The sequence below is a fragment of the Lissotriton helveticus genome, chromosome 3_1, assembly GCF_964261635.1.
Source record: "Lissotriton helveticus chromosome 3_1, aLisHel1.1, whole genome shotgun sequence".
NCBI classification, from domain to species: domain Eukaryota; kingdom Metazoa; phylum Chordata; class Amphibia; order Caudata; family Salamandridae; genus Lissotriton; species Lissotriton helveticus.
This window is the reverse complement of record NC_136061.1, coordinates 330384698-330401383: the sequence shown is the minus strand read 5'-3', so window position 1 is coordinate 330401383 and position 16686 is coordinate 330384698. Positions and strand designations below refer to the sequence as shown.

At 42.3% G+C, this 16686-nt stretch overlaps 1 protein-coding gene across 3 annotated transcripts in view; it reads left to right on the top strand.

The window, feature by feature from the left end:
• The window catches only part of SHPK (sedoheptulokinase), a 176830-nt gene extending 169422 nt beyond the window's left edge, over positions 1-7408 (top strand). For 2 of the 3 annotated variants that reach the window (XR_013608617.1, XR_013608618.1), the window contains exons 7-8: positions 3252-4657; positions 4777-7408. Coding sequence is in view for 1 of the 3 variants with exons in the window: in XM_078679942.1 (XP_078536068.1) it covers positions 3252-3646 (395 nt within the window). In the remaining 2 variants the exon portion in view is untranslated. Of the gene's footprint in view, positions 1-3251 lie in introns of all 3 variants that reach the window. The other variant, XM_078679942.1, reaches the window with a different exon arrangement.
• The last annotated feature ends 9278 nt before the right edge of the window (positions 7409-16686 follow it).

Sequence of the window (16686 nt, the reverse complement as noted above, 5' to 3'; positions counted from 1 at the left end):
CAGGTGTTGATTATCGTTTTACTTTTACTTTCCTGCCTTTTTTGGGGGGATTAAGCTCCTCCGCCGTTGTGGAGGACCTGCCGCTGAGGTTATGCCTCCTTGATCAGAGGACAAAATCGACCCAAAAATGTGTTCTTCTTGATCCTAAACAATATGTCCTGGTTGTCAGGCTATAGAAGTTCCTCACCTCTGTCTTCGGTGGATGGTCTCTAGACTCTACTAATTCAAGGTACAACCCTATGCATCTCTCTCCCATAGCATATAAAACAAGAAGGAGAGTTCTTTGAAATTTCCAGAAGTAGTAAAGCCTCACCTACGCCTATGTTTTCTCAGAGGCCTGACTCTTCACCAGCCCAGCAAGAAGAGCTTTTCCTCCCTTTCTTAACCTATTCAGAATCTTAAAACTGGCCTCCTGTTGCTCATGACTATTTTCAGATTATAGCCAGATTGAAGCAGCTTTCTTCTCCAATAATTCTCCAACTTATAACTACTCACCATAGAGGATATCTTGAAGTTTGTGCATCCCTCTCTATGACCAACTCTGTGGTGCCAAGTTGGCTCACCCCCTAACTACTCTGATGTCTCATTCTTTTAATCTCAACGCAGTTTGAAGCACCTATACATACACATGGCATATTGGGCTTGATGTACCAAGGAGAACTCTTAAACCAGTCAGTATTTTTGGCACATCAACTGATTTGTGCTTGCCCATTCGCAGGGGGCCTCAAAAACCCCTGGCTCATCAGTACTCATAATGCATGAATCTGCTTGCAAACACCCTATGAATGGCAGTGATTGAGGCCTTCTAGGGACAAAAGGGCTCGATTGATGCATTTGCATCACCTGAATGCCAAAATATTTTTAAGACTGGCAGTGTGCTGGAGCCTGGAATTGAGCTAACTCCACTTTTGGCAAGTTACCCCAAGTTAATGCCTCATCAGTGGTAAATACCCAGAGCGATTTGATATATATATAGATATATCTGCAACATCAAAAGAATACAGTGAACTCCCTCTGATTTGGAAATTATACAATATTAACAGCTGCACCAGGTGTAGCTGATGCTGTGACTTTGTTAATGGAAGGTGCTTGTTGCAGTACGCCTCATTGTGTTTGGTGAGGGAATTTAGAAACTACTGATTATGCGCTTAAATGTAACTGCACAATTTATGTCATTCTGTCTCTGATTGAAAGTTGAAGTTGATTTCTGGAGGCATCTATCGAATCGTTTCGAGCAGCTTTGGTGAGGCTGCAGTTTAGTACATCCTGCTCACACCCACACTATTCGGCCCTCTCTCTTAATATTGCAAAAAGCTGCTTTCGTTCAAGGTTATTTAACAATACTTAACTCACCATTTCAAGATCTCCAATATTTTTTTAAGCCGACATCTACTGTACAAGTATCTCGACCTATCAGGTAGAAAAGAAATAGGTGCTTGTCATTTTAATACTTGAAAGTTGTACTTCCTACTGATGTCCATTTGGTATCCCGATCTATTGAGCAGTGCCAGTGGTCCTAGCCTCCAGTGCTTGTTGAATAGTATCCTATTATTCTTCCCCGCTTTTCTCCCTGCTCTAGTTATGATTTATCACACGCTCAATATCAGTGTGCTGTAATTCTTAGACGTGAAGTTTGCACTTTACCTTTATAGCGAGACATAACATTCTCTAAACGTATGGACCTACAATGGAGCCCTGTACCTCCACTCATACCGCTGCCCTTGACTTCGGATCACAGCACTCTCTCCTTTACTTCCACTTGCAGCCCTGTCCATGACGTCAGCTTGCAGACCAGTTACAAATATACCTTTTCTTGTCCTTTAGTTTTGTTCCCTTCTTTGTTTTGGACTTCCACTCGCAGCCCTTTTCTGTCTGCCCCCATATGTAATCCACCCAGGACTACTTCTTGCATCCCTGCTCAAGACTTCCACTTACAGCCCGTTGTAAGCCTCCACTTGTAGCCCTATCTTCGACCTACACTTAAAGAGCTGTGTACTATTTTTTACAGCCTGTTTCAGTTCTCAATTTGCAGCCTCGGATCTCTACACACAGCCATGATACCTAGAATCTGAGGTTAGCTTTCATTTTTGGAATATTGTTCCAGGATGTTGCCATTGCCGTGGATTCCCGTTTGTTACTAAATGTTGTAATTTCTATGGGATATTGCCTGCTTTGTCTGCAGTAGGATTCCTGCTTGCTGTGGTACCTTGCCATTCTGTTAAGACCACCATACTTCGTCTTGATTTCTTCCCATTACTATAGTGGGAAGAGAGACTGGACATATTTCCCGTATATTGTAACTGTTCTGTGACATATAGGTGCTTATTACTACAATTTTCTCCATGCACCACTACCAGCTGTCAACTGTGTCCCCCATTTGTAGGTTATTTGAAACATATTTTGGTTTAATATTTTTGATCAAATGTTTAAGTTAAATGTATTAGACCTTCGCTTTTCCTCCTGACGCCACAAACCCTCTTTTTCGATGGCACCCATTTACCGCATCACTCTCTCAAGGAATGCCATTCTCCCACTTTTATCGGTTTCTGGCCGAGCATCCTCCTTCCTCTAGCCATGTTTGTGCATCTCCACCAAGTGTCTCCCGTCCACACCCCATCCTTTTATTTGCTTATGGATTTCATTGCCTCCCGTCCCCACCCAAACCTGTGTCCAAGTCTTGTCTTGGTGGAATATGATATTTGCCTTAAATCCTCCGGTAATGAAATTTAGATCACTTTGTGGTTTTTCAAATATTCTAACCAAACAACAGCGTATGATAATGTTAACTTGTTTTTCCATGTATCGCTTAAGGCCGCCTTTCTGCCACTTATACGCCCTGTATAGTACTGCCCTCTCTTTCTGTGGAAGGGTAGCCTCATATATGTCCTGAGTACTTGATAAAAACAGTTTCCTCTGTCAACTTAACCTCCCAAGTATTGAGCAAGTTTTCCATCTTATCTAACTAGCATGTTTAGCCTCCCTCATAACCTCGGCCCGGAAATGCCCCTTGACACCTATCATGAGCTACTACTACCCATTGACACTGAACATCTACTGATACCGTACTGATAAAGGAACATGTAGTTAACATTGGCATTTTTGTTGTCAGTACATAATGTCAAATGGTTTTGTGTTTCAGCCTGATTTGATATTGTGTAAGGAGTAAGATGTCCTTTACATGGTAACAGGGGACTGTAGCTATTATTTTGAGATTTGACAATGTCTTTCTTTCCTCTTGTTTATGTTTTCAGGTTTTGAAGTTCCAGACTCCACTATCTATGCCCAGATGATCCAAGCTGCCTTATCCCATGACATCACAAAACTTACCATCAACCCAACCATTTTTGGGGAAAGGCACATACCTGAACTCCTGGGTTCTGTGTCAAACATTTCTGTGTCCGAGCTATCATTGGGTCATGTGTCCAGGAGTTTGTGTCGTGGGATTGTTCAGAACTTACATTCCATGTTGCCTTATGAACGCCTGAAGGATGCAGGCATAACAAGAATTATAGGAAGTGGGAGTGCACTTTTCAGAAACGAGGTTTTGAGGCAGGAAGTGGAGCGGGTATTTCCTCTTCCTGTGGTATATGGGAAAGATGCGGACTCTGCTTTTGGGGCTGCCTTGGTTATGATGCACAGACGATAAGAAGATACATCTCTGTGATAAAATTCATGCTTTAGGAACCTACCTTCTTCAAAAAGATGCTGTAGTGATCTGTCTGTATAAACATTACAAACAAGCTTTAGCTTGTAACAATTCAGTCTTTCCATGTTTTAACTCGGTTCTAAAGGTTTAGGTCTAATTCAGGGACAATGTCCCAAATCAAATGATATGGACATCACATAGCTGTTTCTAAAACATTTAAACATGTGCATATTAACTGATCATACCCTTTTTTAGTAGCATGCCCTGTAGACTGAAGGAGCATGACCTCCACATAAGTTATCGATGCAGTTAATCTTACTCTCTACTTTTGGAAGTTGTGAGTGCTGTGGGCTTCAGTGACTGTGCCCAGATGAATCCCAAGGCAATCTCGGACTGCAAGGTCAAGCTCTAGATTGCCGCACACTGTCAGAAGGCACGTAAGGGCCAGTCACAGTCAAGGGGGCTGGCTTGTTACTGTTCTCTAAGCTCTACCTGCAAAAGGTCCTCTTCGGACTCCAAGTCATCAGGTAAGTCCAAGTCAAAAAGAAACACAAGAAGTCGATGTGTGACTGTTCCCTTGTCTAGCCACTCTCGTCCAGAGAAGATATGAGGACATCAAGGTGCTTCCCAGTCTCCTACAGAGGAACCGATTATCCACAGCTTTGTTACAACCTGTATTCTTGGGTTCATGTGCAATGCGAGACAAATAAATGTTGCTAATCTTCAGTAGCCTTTTGGCTCCCTTTGGTGTGCCTTTGGCCCCCAAGAATCTGAGGAGGCCTCCAGGCGGGATAGCTTTATATCTACAACTCCGTCCTTTTAAGGTAAAGCTAATGTCCTGACTGAGGTCTTGAAACCTGGGCAGATCTCTACAGAACCACCTTTACCGAAGCGCTGATGGATGCACTATTGGCCATTTTGGCCAAACCTTGCTCTTGCCACTAGTAAGTAGACAAGGTGCCAGAAGACTTAGGCCTGCCCCCTTACTCCTGGTGATCCTCCTTTCCTTATGCACTACAATAGCTTGAAAGCTTTGTGGTCCAGGCATCCAAGAGCAGACTAAACCCTAAATCCTTCTCTACTACATTTCCCGATAGGGAATCAAAATGCTTGGAGGCATTCAGGAAGAGGATATTTTCCTTAGAAAACCCCACTCTTTGCTCAGTAAATGCCAGTTGCCTCCTAGGATGCTACTGTCATGTGTTCTGTAATATGGACAGTCAGAGTTTACTAACAGTTCCTGTTGAATACTGCACCAGTTCAGCGCACATGATTCAAGATGATCAGGACGCAGCAAAGCATGTCATTCGCTGTGGGCTGCACACCACTGACGCCTTGGGCTGGGCAGTCAGTACCAGTGTGGTCTTTCATTGCCACCTGTGGATGGGTTCCACAGGCCCCTCAGGTGAAGTTCAGGCATCACCAATGGACATGTTATTTGATGAGATCCCTGGCCTTTTGACATCCGTGCAGCAGTGTCCCCAACAGATGACCCCTTTTGAGGTCAAACTCCTACTACACTGCCTTTGTAAAAAACAATGGGAATACATGTCTACAAAGTGTCCCAGATAGATAAAAGGAAGCAATTCCCACCAATTCAACAGAACACATATCAGTTAATTCTTATGAAACATTTACATCCTCATTCCTTGAAGCCATAAACTTGATTCAGATAAAGGCTCAGGATGGCCTCAGCTGAAAAGAAAAGCATTCAAACAGCAGTAAGACAGTTAACCAAAGAACAACACAGGTGAACAAATCTAGTTAACTCATCATTAATTAATGCCAATGGATGCAAATAAAGACCTTAACCTCTTCAAATATTCAAGAACTTCCACTCAGGTAAACGATTATAAAGTAACCATGTTGGGACCAGACACATTCAAATTGACTGAAATACATCACCCAGAATGGCAATCAATCCCAGTCAGAGCTAGGAAGGAAACAAAAGAATATTCAATAAAGCAACTATCTCCTAATTGGTCACTAAAGCATGTCTCCCTAAATAAAGTTTCTTAAATAATGTTATGGCTGAAGTCAACTTGACCCACGAGAAGTGACCGTTTGACCAATAACGTGGGCCAACAGAAAATTGCCAACACAGATTGCAATTTTATCAACAGCTCCTTTGACTCCCCAGTACATCTCTAGAGGATTTCATGACTATTTAAATTGTGCACACATCTTTAAGCTATTAAGGTCTCTCCCACAGCCGAACAATTTCTCCAATTTCTCCAATGAATCAATATTAAATGTGGCCTTGATTCACCAGAACACCATCCATTTATACCCAGTCAAACTGAAAAAACTACAAGAGACTAGAGCCAAAATAGCAGACTACAATTACAGAAACAAAAAGGACTGTGGTTATTTGACCATGTACAATCAAAAGCCCAAGTACTAAGGAACATCTTGCCCTGACAATTGATATATAGCACCCCTTGCCCTCCCACAACATTAACCTAGATGGATGCTGAATCCAAAAATTCAGGAGCCTGATGCTGCATCCAGGAATACATATAAATTTCAAAAAGGCAAACAAAGAAAAGGATAAAAGATTGAGGAGGCACTCCTGCTCGCTTAAAATACACCCCTATCTAATGAGAAAATAGATATACAGAGGAGATTGGTAAGGAGAGTTCAAAGGAGAAATTCATAAATGAAGGAAAGTAGCATGTAACAACAATTTATAAATACAATATGCATGAATGACTGTAGATTCACCAGTATGTATATTATTACCAGGAAAGGTGGAAAATAAGAAAGGGTGTCCTAGCCATGATTAAAAACTAAGGACATCAAGAACATTGACTACCTGGCCCGTAAGATAAAGTAAGCAATAGAAAGAGTTACTTTTGAAAGAATTTTCTTGAGAAATAAACGTGTTGTTATAATTAAGAAGGTGCCTGAATCCAGTTACATGTTTTTCCAGGTGCAACAACTAACACTGGAGAAAACAAAACCCAGATTAATTGTAGACCAGTGCTTAATGCAGCCGTACATGTATACATCTTCATTATCTTCATGTGCATTGGGTTACAATAATATGGCTAGAAGCAGTAATATTCAAAAAGAAGACGTTTCACTACATACAAAAGGAATGGTGAACAGTAATATAGATAATTCTGATAAAATAAAACAGGTCTGGCGAAACAAATACCTGTCTTTTAAGAAATGACTTAGAATTGATTTAAAATTATGTGATGATACCTGTGTATCCGGATACTCACAGGATCATTGAAGAGACCACATAAAGAGAAAGTATGAGATACATAAACGCAGAAAAAATGTAGCTAAAGATGGGCTCTGAAAAGATTTGTTAGCTGGATTCTTTTTTGGAATGCTTAATAGACAACAATGTGCATTGATGTTATGTTTGTAATCTCTGTCTACTACAGTATTAATGGCCAAATGTACAGTGCTTGTACATACATGATTTTTCCAGGTGCCGGCAAAACGCTGCGTCGACAATATTTGAAAGAATTAGGATTTGTGATTGATATGATATATATTTGAATTTTTGAAGAATTTGGATTTGAGATTGACACTTTTAAGAACTAAATTTAATTGTAATGATGTTTTTTACCATTGATGGAGGATAAACAGATTGTGATAACACTGAATAGGTAAATCCTGTCGGTATACTGGTGATTTATGTAGGATAGTCCAAAACTGTCCAAATTGTATGTCTACATTTTACATTTTAAAATTAAATAATAATATTTTTTGTACATGAACGTGAATAAATATTTTTGAATAGGAGACGTGTTGATTGATAATATTGAACATTGTGCTATAACATTTACAACGTTTCAGTGCATACTTACTGGATTTAACGTTAGTGGCTATAGCACGAAAGGGAATCTTTTTTCTAGATTGCACCCTAAGACTAGGCCTGGGCAGAATTTCAATTGCGCCAAAGTAGTTTAGTAATTCTGCATTACTCTTTGACACAGAATTATCGAAAATATAGCGTAATCAAAAGTAATTTGGGTGAACAACATACTACTACGAGAGTACGTTTATCGGGTAGTTGCTCGTGTTCACTATTTATGTTCTGTTGCATTTTGCATTATTACTTAGCGCAAAATGCATCCTTGCATTCATTTTGGACGTGAGGCACCATTTTTAGAAAATGGGGCTAAATGCAGAATTGTTCTTCTTGTGTAATACCACGTAATCCCAGGGAAATTTTGGGTAATTCCGCTGGATTATGTTACGTATAATTATGCGAGCTAAACCCACCCCTACCTAAAACAAAGGCCATGGATTAACCAAGAATGGACATGGTTGGTAGCATTACCTTAAAACAAGAACCCTATTCACGAGACGGCATGACAGTCATCTACAGAAATTGACTACTCATAACTGCACCAAGCCTAGACATTCATGTAGTAAAGACTTCTCCTCTGTTAATCAATTAAAAATATGCTCCTGGAGCATAGAAGGTTTGTTACAACTCCACAGCTACAAAGAAACAATCACGTTTATTTCAAGTTTCAATATCATATGCAGTGGTCAGGTGGTACCCGGTGCGGAAAATTTCTTGTCACCCCGGCTTGACAAAATGGCAAAAAAAGGGTGTCAGGGTACACTATTAATTGGTCAAAATCCGTAATTTTTGTGCTGACCGGCCCACCCCCACTGCTTCCTGCGGATTGCCCATTGCGGGTTACTGACGAAGCCTTGAAATACCTGGGCATTTATGTAACGCCTGACCCTAATGAGTTTTATGCAAAAATCTAAAGCCCCCACTAGAACGCTTTAAGCGTGATGTAGCGGTCTGGCATAGTCTTCCCATCACGCTGTTGGGCAAGGCAGCACTCTACAAAATTATGTCACTTCCATGTTTCCTATATATCTTCGAAAATACACCGTTTCCAGTCCCGCAGGCCTACTTCAAAACCATTGCGGCTGAAGTCTCAGGTTTACTATGGGGGAACAAACCGGCACGGATTGCCCAGGACAAATTACTGCGCAGCTGGTACGACGGGGGGATAGCGCTTCCGAACGTGCAGCTGTATTACTGGGAAGCGCATCTTAAAATAATTAACTATTGGTTACATGCCCCACATGACGAGCCTCATACCAGGCGGACAGGCGGGAACTAGAAGAGGACGGACTGATGTCGGCCCTGTACAGCAAACGTAGGCCCCCCGGCTTGATCGGTCCAACGGCACACACAATTCACATATGGTACCAAGCACAGGCCCGCTTAAAATGTGTAGGAACTATCACACAAATGACGCCACTGTGGGATTCCCAAAGGCTGGGACTACTCCGGAACAGTAGTGGGTTTCAAAATTGGGACAATATTGGTATTTCCGTAGTAAGTGATCTCTGGAAAAAGGGTGCGGTGGTCGAGTTCACGCATTTGGAAGCCCAGTACGGCATGGCGCAAACAGAGAAGTTTAGATATCTCCAAATCCGTCATGTGCTTCAGGCAATCATAGAGACTGGTACTTCCTTACCAGAGGCCACCCCATTGGAGGATAGACTCCTGACAGAGCACATGACTGGCAGGGCGACGTCCTTTACATATCGCAAATTAGTCAACAATCTGCCTGACCCGATGTCTAGATTGAGACACACCTGGTCCCGGGAGGTGGGCGACTTTGATGAGTCGGAATGGCAAGAGGCACTGTCATCGCCGCGTGAAACAGCCATACCGTCAAGACTCAGACTGGTCCAACTTAAAGTGTTGCACCGCACGTACCACACCAGAACGACATCCTATGTAATCAAGAAAGCCCAACATCAATACTGCTTAAGGAAATGTGGGGAGGAGGGTACACTTTGTCACACTATCTGGGAATGTCCACAAATTGCAGCATACTGGGCCAAGGTAATGCTCACCATCTTGCAATCAGTAGACATCTCGATATTGCCAGAACCCAGACGCTGTCTATTGAATGTGTGGGAATCAAACTACCTCACTCACCAGGAACAAGACTGGGCAATGTTAGGTATGACTTTCGCTAAATGCAACATCGCTAGGTTATGGGGATCAGATGTAAGGCCTACGCTCCGACAATGGTGCAAGGATATGGACGAAGCAATGGTGGCCGAAAAGGCGTTTTTTATCCATCGTGGATGTCCCCGACAATGGGAGAAGATATGGGGAGCCTGGAATAAGTTTAGAGGATATATCTGTGACCCACCAGAACTCGAGGCAGATGATGTATCCCTGTAGCAGTACGGTACTGCTGGGGGGTTGGGGAGGGGGGCCATGTGTAATGATCTTTTCAATGATAGATGTGGAATGTGTAGCATTGCCCTGATGTCTTGTTGTGATTACAGCCATTTATGAATCTCTGATGAATGTAATTTTGCCCTGATGTTCAAATCAATAAAAAAATAATTTTTTTGAAAATGGCAAAAATATGTTTAAAACACATATTTTTGCCATTTTGTTAAGCCAGGGGTGACAAGTGTCATCACTGAAGGGGGTGACAAAGTGGCAAAAATATGTGTTTAAAACACATATTTTGAAATTTTGTCACCCCGCTCAAGGATGATACTGATACTGACACTGATGCAAAACTGATACATTAAACCGCTCTCACCCAGCTGAAAGAACAGTGTTGAAAGGAAAACCAACAGGGGGTTTTGCAATTCTGGTAACAGCAAGGCTTCAACTAAAATCAGAGAAAATTGATACTGGACTTCCATGGAAATTATTGATTAAAATAAAACTCCCAAAAACATTTAATTTCTCATCCATAAATATAAAAGAAATTCAAACATACAACTGGGAGGTGGAAATGAGCTACAAATTGACTTCATCAAATGTCTGTGGACCTTATACCAAGCAAGCACTTCAAGCAGAATAACATTAACAGGAGATTTCAACACTTACCTTGTCACTAGACCCAGAGGATGATGAACATCATGAACAAGACCTATTATGGAAACTCCAGTAGCAACCAATCCTCCCTCAAAGAAGAGACCCACTGGGACATTTGCTATGCAAATCCTTATCAAACATGTGTCTTTGGGTCATTATTAGTCACTTTGAAAGGGATATCCATATGTCAGTTACGCACCATACAAAGACCAGAATACCGATGCTGTAATGCCCTATTATATTAATTTAACAAGTGTTTTACCAGCTTCTAAGTAGAATGTCGGCTAGAAAGTGATCACCTCCTACAAACTATGTCCTTGGCCACAGGAAAATACTAAAGTCCACGCAGTAAACCATGATGCACCATTTAATGAGTAGACAAAGTAAGGCTCCAGACCTCACTAAATTTCTTGGCACTTTTGCAGCAAAAGAAGGATCATATGAACCTGTACCGTGGGGCAAATTTACAGAGCAACTGAGGTCTAATTTAACAATCAATAGACAAAACACTACCCATAATAAATGTAAATATATATATATATATATATATATATATATATGGTACACATTGGTAATTCAAAAGAGAGAACATACACATAAAGTCTAAATGATAAACTATGTAAACAACAACACCAACTTTGCACTAGAGCATCGATATAAAAAAACGTATTTGGCTCGTAAAATGTCACATAAAAACAGTGGTTGCTAGGCCTTCACAGAGCTTGCCAAACCAGGAACCTCTGAGATTTTTAAAGCCATGTTAATAAAACATCAGGCACAGGTGCTATTCCCTTAAGTATCGATGTCAACACTACAGCATGATCTGCGTTTGTAAAATTACTTCTTGTTCAGGGTGACAAAAGTGAAAAACTGTCATCAGACTATATCAAATTCCAAAGTTCCTCCAAACCTCCACTTCAAACTGGCACTACACTCCCAAGTTACAACCAAATTAGTCCTCTATCCTAAAACCAATAACCAACTGGGTAACCGCAGATCAAATACTGAAGATTATTAATAGAAGAAAGATGCAGCAGTAGGGCCAAAAGGGATACCTGCAGCTGTCATAATTTGAAATCCTCCACATTGGTTAGACAGATTTAAAAACCTATTTGAGAGATGCTATAACACTACCACTGTTTGACACTCTTGGCAATGCTCATATCTACATCCAACCTTTAAGAAAGGCAACATGCAAGATCTTGCCAATTACAAATTGAATACACTCTCTGATGTAGATTCTAAATACTTTGTATCCTTGCTTACAGATTACCTGAGGAATTGGGTGGAAGGTGTGACTCCTTGCATACAAAGCAATATCTAATCGTAGTTACTTCTACGCTTTCTTTGGTGACTTTAAAAATGTTAATTCCATCAAAGGCACCTCCTATAGACAAAATGTACCAAATGGGGAATCCCATAAAAACTGCTAAAGGCTAATATGACCATAAACTCAAACAACTTGCTCCAGGAACACAGTACCTCACTTACAATTTTTATTTAAACATGGATGCCTTTTAGCCTCAATTCTTTTTAGCCTCTATGTGTCCGATATTGAAGACACATTAACAAATTCAAGAGCTGGTCTACCCAAGTTGTATGAGACAAGTGTGAGTATAATTCAGTTTGACGATGATGCATCCTTATTAGAATGTACTTGAATCAGCCTACAACACTCATCAATTAAGCTCAGATTTTACTGTTTAAAAACTAAGGCCCCGACTTACTAAGATTTTGTGTTGGGTTTGCGCACTTTTATGGTGCAGTCCCGATGCAAAATCCATTTTGGGATTTACGAAGCCATGCGTGGCTTTCTAAAACAAATAAAAAAGGTAATAAATACAAAGCAGCACATATTGCTGCCTCCATTACTTTGCTTCAGGTAGATGTAACATGGGCAGTGCATGGGGGTTCCTGTGCATCCATGAATGTATTTTGACACACACCGATATTTATAAAGCCTTGAAAACATGGTGCACCTATCTTTATTTCTCCTTGTTATTTCTTCTGAATTGCACGTGTACGCATTCTGCACCACACATACAAATAAGAAATAACCTCAAAGGATAGTTTTTGTGTGGGAAGTAATGCCTTCCTGCCCACAATACAGGCACCCTTACACCATGACACAAGGGTGTGTGCTTTGGTGCTGGGCACACACAAGTGCACCAGCGCTAAGAAAGAGCAGGACTGCAGCATAGTTTTGAAAATAGGGTGCTGTTCTGTTCTCTCCTTTTCACGCAATGCAGCACTGCAACTTCCCTTTCTGCGATGCTGTGCATGATATGCTAGTAAATATGTCCCTAAGATTCTACGAATCAGTACATACAAAAATACAAGTTTAACCTGCAATATAGTCGGGCAAACAATCATCAATGCCCAAACTTGCACTTAGCAGGGAATGACTGTCCGTGGAAGAGGCAACCACAAAGCCCATTTTACAAGCAATGAAAAATAAAGCTGCATCGTTAAGAGTTGCTGTGAGAAGCTGGCCTGGTATATGATGTCCACTAATTAAAATGGGCACTTTGTACCAGTCCAGACAACCCTCATGGTGATTTAAGAGGTCTCAGACAACCTTAGAAAGCTATCCAAGTGGTAGCTGTGGAGAGCAGCATTCAGGCTTAGTCTTAAAGGAGTGTAAAGCAGTTGGTTTTAGCAGAATGCAATATTATAGTATAGATTAAGTAAAAAGAGAACCACACAGTATTTATAAAAGTATGCATTTATAATATAACACTATCTGGTACGTTACAGTATTTCCCACATGGAGATAGACAAAAAGCACACAATACTTTGGCAACGAAATCACAGTAAATAGCACTAATACACAGTGGGCCCCAGGGGGACACCAAATAATATACTAAGAAAGTGGTATTAGAACCACGACTCGAGTCAGGACAATGTTGAGAGGACGTGGAATTGCTGGAACCCCAAGTAACCTCCTAAGGTTGGAGAGCCACCCCACCCAAGGATACTGAAGTGCCCAAGTTACCTATCCCAGGGAAGCCGGGTTCATAGGTGTGAAGTGGAGTCGGAAACCACCGTTGAACCCAACGGAGGACTTCAGGATTGTGCCACTGCTGGAAGAGGAGAAAGTGTCCGTGGGAATCCAAATGTTGATTCTTGGTGAAAAGAACCTGAAAACAAAGGGGACAGAGTCTGGGTCACTTGAGAGTGACCAGGGGCTCTATAGACGAATGCCCACCAATGTTGGGTGCTTCAGGTTAGTTTAGGTGACCTTGACTCTGCAGCTGCAGGCACCAGGTGACACTGAGGATGACCAGGAGCGGGAGACGAGCTGTGTCACGAAGGATGTCGAGTGCTGAGGGGTCGGTGTCCGGCTGGAGCACCAACAAGCCTTGGCAAAGGCAACCCACCAGGAGGTCAAGAAAGTGTACGGTTCGGACCAGCAAGGTCCAGGAGACTTCCTACAAGTAGGCGAGTCAGGACAGGCCCAAGCAATCAGGGGACCCCAAGGAAAACAAAGATGATCCTCAATTGGACCCACAGGCTGGAGGCACAGGAGTCGGGAGAGGATCTCGAGCAGCTTTACAAAACAACAGGCCACGGAGCACACGGTGTGATGTGGTTGAAGTTCTTTGCAGGAGAAGTTGCCAGAGGTTGGGGCTACTTGGAGCCCAATGCACCCAATGCACCTGCTGCAGTATTTGCGCTTGTAAAAGTATGCGGTGCACAGGGGTTCAGGTATTGCAGCTCCCACAAGGGTTCATGGTCTCAAACTGAGTGAGATGGCAGCTTGGGCCTCGGGGATTTATAGAAACCCACCTCCTGTGTTGTTGAACCCTTTCTAGTCCTTAGGAGCTCAGGATCAGCACACCAGTCAGCAGTGTTGCGGTGCCTGCGACTGCTGGGGAGTAACTCCTTCACTCCAAGGGAGATTATCTTCAGGTGTCTTGGATGCTCCACAGGTCCTGCATGGATCCTGTATGGTGCTCAGGCACAGACGATGCAGCAGACTGAGAGGGAGACAAAGTCAGGCCCAAACGAAATCCAGAGTGCCCAGATGGTTGAAGTGCAGTGATTCCAGTTCTGAATCTTTTACACGACGGATCTAAGGACCTACACCCAGCTAAGCCCTTAAGTAGCCTAAGGAAAGGGTTGGGAAGATTCAGGGGGCTCTCCATGGGGATGGTCTGGACAGGAGGGGGGGATACTCCCATGTCCTTTGTCCAGTTTTGCACCAGTGCAGGAGCCAATGGCTCCCAGGACTGGTTTAAACTGGACTATGCACAGGGACACCAAATGTGCCACTCATGCAGACTTTCAGGCGCTGACAAGAGCACTCACCCAGCCCTAATACACTGAATCCTGTCTGGGAGGTGGTCACGCCTCCCTCTGACAGGATGCTGCTTGAGCTTTGTTCAGCAACAGAAGGGCAGAAATGTGGTTCTGGTCGGCAGCAACCATTTTGTGCTGTCCGGGACTAGAAGGCTGGTATCGGGAGCACCAGGAGCCCAATGGAGCCCGGTTCTGGTGCCTAGAATCATACCTCCCACACCAATACCGCTGTGGAGGTATGATTCCAACATGTTTGATACCAAACAGGATAGGATTTGTTGCAGCCATTTTCGATATGGTCATTGTGCGGTCACGCAATGTCCCTCTATATAGTATATGGCTGCTTCATGGACAACCCAGGAGAATGGACTCCATAGGCTGCAGGGGCGTCCTGCTCATGCAGGGGCAACCTCTCAATTAGACCCAAGCTCCCTGCTTTCAGGATTGTAAAAACCTGCTATAGGGGTGACTTATAGGTTTTTAAGTGCATTGCCCCTTAGATATAGGGCACTTTATTAAGGTGCTGGTTTAAAATGAAACTTGCTAAGCCAAATTCGTTCAAAAACAATCTCTGTAATGATCTTGAAGACTGCAGCTATCATGGTAATTCCCCATGGCGCACTGCATTTACCGCTACTCTTGCAGAGCTAGAAATAGTACAACCATGGGATCTTGAGATATTACATGACAACTTCAACTGCCTCTAATACATTACCTAGAAGGCCTGAGACAGACACCTCCTAAAATTTTAAAACCATTTTCATTCTAAAAGGATCAGGATCAGTCATATTACCGCCATATCGTGGGGGCGTTAGCTCAAATACCTTCGCTTATGTTTTAGGCTCTTTGGGATAGAAGTTTAACAACAACGGAATCTGTAAAAAGACATGCAAGACTGCTGTGTCTGCACCTACTATAAGGAGAGTCAAGCACACAGATGCGGCTGTGTATTTTTACCACAACACAAAATGCTTTTATTACCACTTTTCAAGAAAGTAGGTTTACAAACCTACAAACAAGCAGTCTTCTCCTGTTTTAACAACACATTAAGGCTCTTTAATGAATAACTTTGTGAAATATATGGACATTGTACGGAAAATACTGAACACATAATATATCGATCAAAAGGATGAATGAATGTTTATTGGATGATTTTATTTGAGATGATAACCTATGTATTTAATAACCTATCCATTTTTTGATGGCTTTTAATAAGTATAAATAAATAAACCCCAGAAGAGTCCCCCAGCATCCAAGAGGTTCACCTGGGAGGCAAACCACAAGCACACGTTGTGGGGAATGCAATTGCTCCGAGCAAACTTTTTCTTTTTAGCTTTAAGTCTTCTCTGCCACAGCTGTAACAATATCAACACCTGCAGTCATCGTCCCTTGCAGTGCGACTTTCTCAGCTATAGACAGATGTGTCAAAGATATTCGACCCAAAGGTAGAAAGAGGTGGGAACCTGCTGAGCAAGAAGCACACGCCTGTAGAAAGACTGATACATCCTCGAAAACACGTTCCTCTGTTTTATTGTCTTTGTAATTAGTCTGAAGATAACCGAGTTAGGACTTGTGGTTGGAGGTTGGTTGCACCATCAGTTTACCCGTGTCTGGATTGTTGCATTGCTCATTAGTGGGAGTTGGGCCGACAGATGGTTTTGTAATGAGAACACTACTTCATACAGTAGGCTGCAGAAGAGTCCACTGATGAGGCTCCAACGTTTGCAGCCCTTGCAATCACTGACAATCCGTGCTGGAAATGGCTCATCAGGGTTTAAGCAGGCAGATGTACGTGCATGGATTCTCTCTATGTCTATTAGCAGTCCATTGAGATGACCTCATGGTCACTGTATTGTAATACCCTATTTTAGGCAATTAACTCTGACGATGG